At 32.4% G+C, this 9,572-nt stretch overlaps 1 protein-coding gene across 1 annotated transcript; it reads right to left on the bottom strand.

The window, feature by feature from the left end:
- Nucleotides 1–6,865: 6,865 nt before the first annotated feature.
- LOC118028276 (CRIB domain-containing protein RIC4) lies at nucleotides 6,866–8,077 on the bottom strand. Its single transcript, XM_035031823.2, has 3 exons — nucleotides 7,826–8,077; nucleotides 7,549–7,692; nucleotides 6,866–7,331 (listed from the first exon to the last, which is right to left on the bottom strand). Exons 1-3 carry the CDS (start codon nucleotides 7,950–7,952, stop codon nucleotides 7,093–7,095), a joined length of 510 nt encoding a protein of 169 aa, XP_034887714.1. The 5' UTR covers nucleotides 7,953–8,077; the 3' UTR covers nucleotides 6,866–7,092.
- Between the last annotated feature and the right edge of the window lie 1,495 nt (nucleotides 8,078–9,572).

Genomic DNA, 9,572 nt, shown 5'->3' on the forward strand with positions numbered 1-9,572 from the left:
TTTATTTAGCCGAAGCTAATCATTTATTCATCCTAGTCATCCATTTAGGGTGCCATTAGCAGAAGCTAATCATTTATTCATCCTGGACATCTACTTTGGATGTCATTAGCTGTAGGGAATCATTTGTTCATCCCAGTCATCTATATAGGATGCTATTAGCCGTAGCTAGTTATCATGGTCATTCATTCGGATGCCATTAGCTGAAACTAATCAATGATTTGTCTCGATCATCCCTTTAAATGTCGTTAGTCGAAGCTAATTGATGATTTATCTCGGTCATCCATTCGAATGCCATTAGCCAAAGCTAATCATTTATTCATCTCGAACATCCACTTTGGATGTCATTAGTCATAGCTAATTATATGTTCATCCCAGTCATCCACTTAGGATGCTATTAGCCGTAGTTAGTCATTTATTTTTCTCGATCATCCATTCAGATGCCATTAGCTAAAGCTAATCAATGATTTGTCCCGGTTATCCATTCAGATGCCGTTAGCCGAAGCTAATCATTTATTCATCCCGAACATTCACTTAGGATGCTATTAGCCGTAGCTAGTCATTCATTTATTTCAGTCATCCATTTGGATGCCATTACAATAACAACACCTTGAAAACTCTTTTTCATTTTTCTTGGGCAAGTCACTCATGACAACTTGATCATTTAAAAAATCTTTGAATTTTACCATTAAAAAAAAATCTTCAATTTTTCCTGTAAGTGTGCTCTCCAGACCTTAAAAGGATTCATCATTTCTTGATATGGTGAGTCCATTATCTCTCATTCTTTTTTCTTCTTTACAAAGCTTATTATCTAAAGTCTCTTATGAGACTTTTTATCATAAGCATTATTAAGAAGAGTTGTTATAACTCATTTTAGGGTTTTTTCCCCAAATTCATTTTTTCAAAATAAAAATAAAAAAAAAATAAAATAAAGACTAGCAATGTGAAGAAAGCAGGTCAAGGGGGATTCCAAAAAATATATAAAAGTCAAGCTATAATTTTGAATGAAATTTGAGGCTTAATTGTACCCCATTATGCCAAAAAAGTTTTTTAAAAATACAAATTTAAGGTCAAATTAAATGATTACTAGACGAATCTGCATAAAAATTAAGTCCAAAGACATAATTGAATTTTTAATAGGTCAATTTGATTTAATCATGAACCAAATCTTAATTGGTGAAAAATTAAGTTTAGGAGCCTAATTTGGGCTTAATTAAGAAGATTAAGTTTTTAGAAGACCAAATTTAATTTGTACCAAGTCAATTGATTGAATCAAGGGCAAAATTGCTAGAAAATCAAAGTTTTGGAGTAAATTAGGGGTCAAATTGAAACATTTCATAGCCAATGACCAATCTATAAAAGGCACCGAACTATCAAGGCAATTGATTGAAATCGGAGGTGATATTGAAAAACTTGAAAGTTTAATTATCAATTAGGGGTAAAATTGCATAAATCTGAGACCAAGGATCAAATTGAAAATGACTCGCAAATACGGGGCTGGTATTGAAGTTCTCCCAGGGCAAAATTGCATAGAATTAAAAGTTTAAAGCCACTCAAGGGTTAATTAAGACAAATTAGAAATTAAAAGACTAAAGTGAAATTTACCAAAATAGCATCGTTTTGGTTATTGTTCATCTTTTCCCTTTTTTTTTTCCTCTGAAATGATAGCTCAGAGAGATTATTTTGCAGATGCATTTAATGCCTTTAATCTTCACCAAATTTGACAAAACATGCACGCAAATAATCACTTGACATTAATCTACAACCCTATATTTCTGTTCAGGTTGATTAACACCATGGTGGCTGCAACGCTGACCTAAAGTAGCTAACTTAGGTAGCCTTCAATTGACAAATTCGACAATTCATGGTGCCTACTTTGAACCAACGGTTGGGATCCTTCCCAGCCAAACCAAGAGCCAAGGGTTGGCACCATTAAAGACAAAACTTCCCTCTTCCACCTCCTATAAAGAGGGGTGGATTTCATGGCCTAAGTATGAAGAAAATCAGGTAAAAAAATCTCCAAAAATCAGCTTTCACTCTTATTTTTACTGCCACCATGAATTTTTCTCCTCTTTCTCTCTCCACTATTGCCACTAGCTATTACAACTGTCATTACTACATTGACCACCAACCTCTTCACCATAAGCAGTCGCTCGCCTACCTCACATGGTGGTTGCACCAACTCTCTCTTTCCTTTCTAAACTCTTATTTTTCCTCCACCAACGGCTAGCACCGATCACCATCTCTGCCACAGCCTTAGCCACCATCCTCACGTTAGCCCATCCTTGTCACGACCACCTAGACCTCCAGCTAGGCACTTCGGCGTCAGGCAGCCCCCCTCCATCACTGCAACCAGGTTACTGCATGCAAAACAAGAATCAGCATAATTAATTAGCATGGTTGTTGGGCTAGACCAACAACCATGCGGGCCTAGGCCTAACCTGTTTTAGTCCAGTCTAGCCCTAAATAAAGAAAAGAAAAAAAGAGATTTGTTGGGTTGAGATCAGACCTGGTTAGTTGGGCTAGCCCAACCCATTTTACTTAATATTAGGTTGTATTTTTACATAGTAAGATACAAATCAAATATTAAAAAACCCGGTTTTCTCTTAAATATTTCTAAAAAATTCAAAAAATTTCAAAAAAGATATCAAAACTTTTAAATTAATTTCCTTTTAAAAAAAAAAGAAACAAAAAATATTTTGTTTTCATGCATATGACTAAATCCTAAAATTTTCCAAGTATATTTTCTTAAAAAGAGAAAAATTGCAATATTTCTCATGTTTTAAATCACAAAATGGATACTATAATCAATTTATGATTATCCATTAGGATTTGGCCAAAACATCAATAATCCTTTTACCAATCCTTTTTGTTAGTGTCTAGATATAAACTTTAATATCTGTGGGGTGTAAAACTACATAATAGAGTACACCCTCTGGTATTAAAGATACAAGGTACAAAAATAAATGCGATGCTAAATTTTAACTTTAGAATGGTTAGGATTTAACCCAATAAAGTAGAGACTCTCTTACGAAGATAGATATACCTTGAACCTTAGAAGAGACCAACGAATAGAAACTTAACCTAGAAAAATAATCAAATAACAACCAATCCCTTACTTAAACTCTTGCAAATCATAGGTTCCTAATAACCATAATACTAGGTGACGATGTCGAGGGTTTCAGACTGTAAATGAATCTTTGACTCTAAAAATGAAAATCGAAAAGGGAAGTGGGGATTCATTGTCATTGACAGTTGATATCGAGAAGGCCTCAGATCTTGTGGGGTTTCATTCAGGCCGCAAAGAAAAGAACTTCCAAATCAAATAGATCTTTGCTAGCACCGATAAAGTCTTCGTTGTCGAACAAGTAATGAGGGGTGAAGCCCGGGATCTAACGAATATTAATTTTATGATTAAACCATTCCTAACACAAACACATACTTCCTTAGGAGACATGATAAAGCTCATCGTTGCCCATGATATCACGACACCCAGGGACAACAATCAAAATAAGTTATAAAGGCCAGTTTTGGATTCAAATTTAATGGAAAAGAAAGGTGTGATGATTTGGTAGTTTTGAACTTTAGATCATATACATGTTCTTAATGATTTGGTGTTACTTAATGGTGTTTTTAACTCAAATACATTTGTCTATGATAATGTGATTCGTTAAGGTTAAGAACAGTGTGTTTAGCAGCCTTAAATATGTATATTTGAGTTTGGCAGTAGTTCATCTTTTCTTAATGAATATAGTTTTTGTTCTTCATCTTCTTCCCATAAATATTGCTATAGCTTGGTGTTTTGGATTACTTTTAGACGACATTGTTAGCAAATAATCTAGGTTTTTTTTTTCATCAATAACACGTTTTAAGTGTTTTAATCTTAAAGTTTTGTTTTAGATTGAAACTCTATTTGACAAAATCATGTTGATTTAATGATAATTGAAGCGAATGAATCCTTAATTCTTGTTCTATGTATGATTGCAAACAAAACCCTGCCTTTTATTATTCGAGATCTAGTTTGTTTAAGAGTTGTGATTGCTGGATCCTTAATGAATGTTCTTCATGTTTTTTGTTTTACAAGTGTTTGATCCTCTTTTTCTTTTTTAAGATTTTTAAGTTTTTATATTTTTGTTAAGGTTAATCTGTTTTGGTTTGTTTTTGGGTCAACCTAGTTGGGTTGACTTGGTCGGGTTAAAACTAGGTTAGTCTTTAGACTTTGTTTAGTTTGTTGGTTTTCAAGGTTTATTTAGTTTAAAGGTGTGTATGGCAAGCACCCTTTATGTTTGTTTTGGGTAGTCTTCACTTCAAGAAAATTTTGTTTTGTTTTGCCAAATATGGTCTTACAAAAAATATAAAAAAAATATCTTCTTGTATGTTACATATATCTAAGCATAAAAGAAATTAGAAAAATCATATTTTTTAAGAAAAAATAAAATACGTGGTATGCTTTTATTTTTTAGCAAGCATTTTAGATTTAATAATCAGTTTATTGGATCCATGAGAATTTGATCAATATTTCAATATTTAATAAAATTTTAATTCATGAGAATTAATGGTTAATATTTTGATATAAATGTTGGACCTACAAGTAAGGCTGATATTTAAATATCAGGAATTGACCAAAAAATTCTCAGAGTTATTCTAAATATTATTCAATTTTAATTGAGAGTATTTTTTTTTTACCACAATATTCAAGTTACAGAAAAAAAAAACTTTTTTTTAGAATTTATTTGGATCCATGAGCTCATAATAAATTCTAAGCATCAGTTTTATTCACTTGAATAAATTTTAATCCTAAGCCAATAGATAGACTATTGGTTAGAAACCCATTAAAACCTTTAACTCACATTCAAAACCACAAAATGCAGTTTACCTCAGGTAATGTGCGCTAGGGTTACTAATTACTAACCACAACAAGTCTCTTACCATTAGAATCTCTGATAAAATTAGTATACTCGGGTTTCCTAGTGACCCTGAAACAAACAACTAGGTGGCAACTCCCCGATGCCTCGCACCCATATGAGATACATACCTATACAAATTTATATTTCTTTACCTTAAATAAAACTATTTTCACTAATGGAGTCCTTTGTTAATTAGAATTGTGTTGCTAATTTTACAAATCTTATATATTTTGGTCATCTAATTTTTCCACTTGTTATTTTGGTCCTAATTACCAACTTAAACAATCTTTTAGGCTTTCTTCGAGCCCGTTTGGTAACGTGGTGGCTTCCACGTTTCCTGCGATTTCAAACAATAAACCGTTTGGTAATTAATAAACGCATATTACTATTCACTGGGTCCCACGTGCAGATGCGTTTAAAACGCGAGAAAAGAAGAAGCAGCTCCTGCCTGCTTTTTGCGCGTCCAAAGTTATGCTACTGTTGTGAACAGTGGATCACGATCCACTGTTCACAAAACAGTTTTTTTTTTTTTTTAATATATTTATTTATTACAGTGAAGGCATGCATCCACTGTTCAGTGAACAGTGGAGCATGCCTCCACTGTTCGCAGAACACTTTTTTTTTTTTTTTTTTATTACACCTATGTAAGTAATTAATTTCACTTGTAATGTTCACGTGAACAATAATTTTTTTTATTTTTTTTTAATTAGTTTAAGGTGAATTAAATTTACTCGTAATGTAATCTTAATTTTATTCTTGATAATATTTTACCTAATTTTGTAGTTCTTGTCGGATGAATTTTGTACGTAATGAAATTGTAGATAGTTTTTATTAAAAATAATTTTTTTATATATAAAGTGTCATTTATTTCATGATGTAATAGCAATAGTTAAATCCATAATATTTAAATTAAAAACCATTAATATTAATATATATTTTTTAAAATTATTTTATAACCTCAATTTCAAAAGCATTCTTAACCAAACACATTAAAACTACTTTTTTTTAAATCTCAATTTCAACCACAGTTTTAACCAAACACCTATTTTTTCAAACCAACCTCAATTAAAAGTACTTTTTATAAAACAACTTTTTTTAAACCACAACCGCAACCGCTACCGCAATACCAAACACACTCTAAACCAAAATCACTCTTCATGTATACTTTCTTGTATTTTTTATTTTTTTTCTATTGTTTTCTTTATTTTTTGTGAGATCAAAAGTGAATAACCACACCCTATATACTTTTAATCTAAAGGTTGGATTTTTGCCAACCATCATTTGTTATGAAAATTGTAGATTTTTGGTCATCTTCGCATTCTTGGTTTTGGATAGCTTTACCAATTTTAGGATTAAGCCAAATTTGATATTATGGGCTTAATTTGGATTTGAGATTTGAATTAATGCACACTCACTTGGTTTATGATCGATAAGTTGAGCTTTTCTCCTTTCTTTTATCTTTATCTTTTATTTTTTATTTCATTTTGTTTTTTCTTTTGTTTGTTTCCTTTATTTTCAAAATTCACAATCATATGTCAACAATGTTAAAAACTCATAAAATCTCTCTCTCTCTCTCTCTCTCTCTCACTCTCTCTCACACACACACACACAACACACACACCTCTCTCTCTCTCTCTCTCTCTCATACACACACACACACAACCCTTTATAATTAATTTGAATTGTAATAAAGTTTCTCATTATTGTTATTATAAAACTTACATCTTACTTGATCATAAGATAGTTATTGTACTTAAATAGAAATATTTATGTTAATAAAGGCAAAATATAATATTCTTTTATATAGGTTTTGGTGTGTCATCTAGGCAACTACCCCCGCTACCCACTTCTTGAATGCACCCTTGTAGATTTGGACTGTTTTACTAGTATCTAACAGGCAATAAAGGTAAAACATTAGGCATAATTAATTTATTTTAAATTAAAAACTTGTGTGAATCCTGTTACAAACATGAAAAATATTGAATTATACATCAAATGAATTAAATAGAATTAAGTTCAATTCTATCCATGGATTGTTCCTCATCATGCTGTTGGCAGTAAAGCTTCACTCATTCACTTAAAGTTGCAATTCCATTTACATATACATACATGTATATATATATCCACAACCAACATCACAATTGGTCAACAATATATATCCACTGTCATCTCTATAGTCATGTTTGGATTAAGCAGAGGAAGCCCTAACAAGAGGTGAATTAGCCTGTCCTGCTGCTATGGCAAGCTCGAACTGCTTCGAAGTTGCAGATTGAAGGGAAAGTAAATCGGTGGAAATGAGGTTGTCCCAGCCCTGAACGGGGTTAGTATTTGGTGAGTCATCCCACCCTATGTGTGTCACATGCTTAACATTTGTTGGCAGCCCAATTTCCATTTCCACTTCCAATTCTTCCATCTCTTCTTTGTACGCTAGAAAAGATGAAGACCATTAATAACTAGAAAACAAGACTCTGCGTGTGCGCGTATCCACATGCAAGTGTGATGAATAACCATATAATTGAGAAAAAAGGTCATTTTATCAATTGGCTTCGAGCAAGCAAGGACACACGTATACGTTAATTAATTATTGTGCAGGTATCCTAGTTTCTTTGTTTTAAAAACGAAAGGAATGAGCTGAAACACTTACCAAATAACTGAGGAAAGGTCTTCAAACCCTTGACTAGCTTATTAAACCCAGTGGATACGTTAGGCTTTGAAGGAGCAAGCAACTTCAACGAATTTTTCGTACTTTCTGTGCTTGATGAGCTTTCCTCGTCTTCTTCTTGTGTTCCTTCTCAAGGACAAAGAAACATAAATCAAATATTCAAGTTTGCAGAGATACGAAAGAACAAAAGAAAAGAAAAGAAAGGTAAAAGCAATCTTGTGGGTGCGTGTGTGTGTGAGAGAGAGAGAGAGAGAGAGACTTGATGCAGATAAGTTAGTGTCTGTCTTTGCTCTTTTAGCTTGGTGCACGCCTATGGCCACACTTGACTCAGAGACGCAACCAATGGTGAAAGGAAGAAGAACAAGCCTTTCCATTCTGTCTCTCATTTCGACATGAACAAGCTAAGAAACAAAAATATAGGAACTGAGGGCGAGGAGGAGTGAGAGAAACAAAATAGGGTGGTTGATGAAGGACAGCCCTACAAGCTGGAAGTGGTTTGTTATAATGGCCCGTAGTGATGGCTTTGTCATCAAGCCACTATACAGGAAGCTGTTAATTAAGCTGCACTTACGAGTTTAGTTTGGTAGGGCGTAGAGAAAAATCAAGAGAGGAAGAGAAATTAACAGATCCAACACACGTTGTTGTTTTGGACATCCAATCAGACAAATTAGGTAGAACTGCTGTTTTTGTCCCAGTCTCACTCAAAACAACCGGAAACCTGTTACCTTCCAGTTCACGGTGGCTTAATTCGAACCTTACTGGCCACTCTTATGCATCAAGATACCATTTTCGTAAAACCCTATCTTTTGCTTTTCTTTTGTTACTTGATTTATACTCTACACCAAACTTGTTGTAGCTAGCTAGTACGTGCAGCTTAAGCGATCTTTCTGGTAAATTTTGAAATTAGCTGCTCGCCATGGAGACCAAATTTCACCTTCTCTTGATTCTAAAGAAGAAAACCATGATTCTTTGTTAGAATAAGAGTAACAAATTTGTTGGGAAAATGATGTTCTTCGAACGGTGACAACATGGTTCTGAAATAGCTAGCGTCTCGTTTGAAAAAAAAATGTCTTTTCACAAAAATAAATAAATATGAACACCCATAAAAATTAAACTAATATTAAAAGTGATCAGGAAAACATGGCTCTGTTTAGTAAAAAAAATAAATAGATTTTCCTTTTTCTTTTTCTTTTTCTTTTTCTTTTTTTTTCTTCTTTTTTTTTCAGTTTTTCTTCTCCAATACAAAATAAAAAAAAAATGTTCATTTAAAAAAAAAAATCAGAACATTTTTCCAACTTAAAAAATGTAAAAATTTGTTTCAATTATATTTTTTTTATTTCAAAAAAAATGGTAAAATATAAATTGTCTTCAATGTAACCCTATTTTCTATGATATTCTTTACATTATGACTTGGACCAATATTTTTTATCGATGTCTTAAATATAATTTTAAAACTCGGCCCAACAATTTAACCTGAAACTTGAACCAATCTAAATTAAAGAGAAAATGGGTTAAGGAATTGACCCAAACTGATTCGTTCAAAACTAGAGCATTAACTTATTTCAAGAGAAAATAGCTTAAGGAATAAATCTCAATTCTCATATCAGATAAGAATAGAGCAAAACAATGAAAGTTGTCAAAAACAAAACAAAAAACAAGTAAAAAAGAGAAATTTGATAGCATCAATGAAGAATATGTATAGGATTGAAAACACCACTCACCAAAGCTTGAAACTTTACAAATGAATGGAGATTGGAGAGCCCATAAGCTTGACTTATTTAATCAGAAATTGAATTAGGTTTTCAATACCAATGTTATTTGTCAAAACTTTTGATACTCAATTAAATTAAAGGAAGAGAAAACAAGATAGAAATAAAAGATACTAAGATACCCGGGAATAGAATTTGGCTAAGTTGGTGAAAGATTAAAGCTTTAAAGGCAACAACATTCATGAAGCCGCAAAAGAGATTCCATCTAAATTTGAAGCATATGCTTTCTTTCATTGC

This window comes from Populus alba, chromosome 19, assembly GCF_005239225.2.
Source record: "Populus alba chromosome 19, ASM523922v2, whole genome shotgun sequence".
NCBI lineage: Eukaryota > Viridiplantae > Streptophyta > Magnoliopsida > Malpighiales > Salicaceae > Populus > Populus alba.

Coding starts and splice junctions, on each gene's coding strand:
- LOC118028276 (XM_035031823.2), bottom strand. CDS start 7,952: ATGAGAGACAGAATGGAAAGGCTTGTTCTTCTTCCTTTCACCATTGGT. Junction 7,693..7,825: donor CACTAACTTATCTGCATCAA/GTCTCTCTCTCT, acceptor GTCCTTGAGAAG/GAACACAAGAAGAAGACGAG. Junction 7,332..7,548: donor GACCTTTCCTCAGTTATTTG/GTAAGTGTTTCA, acceptor CATCTTTTCTAG/CGTACAAAGAAGAGATGGAA.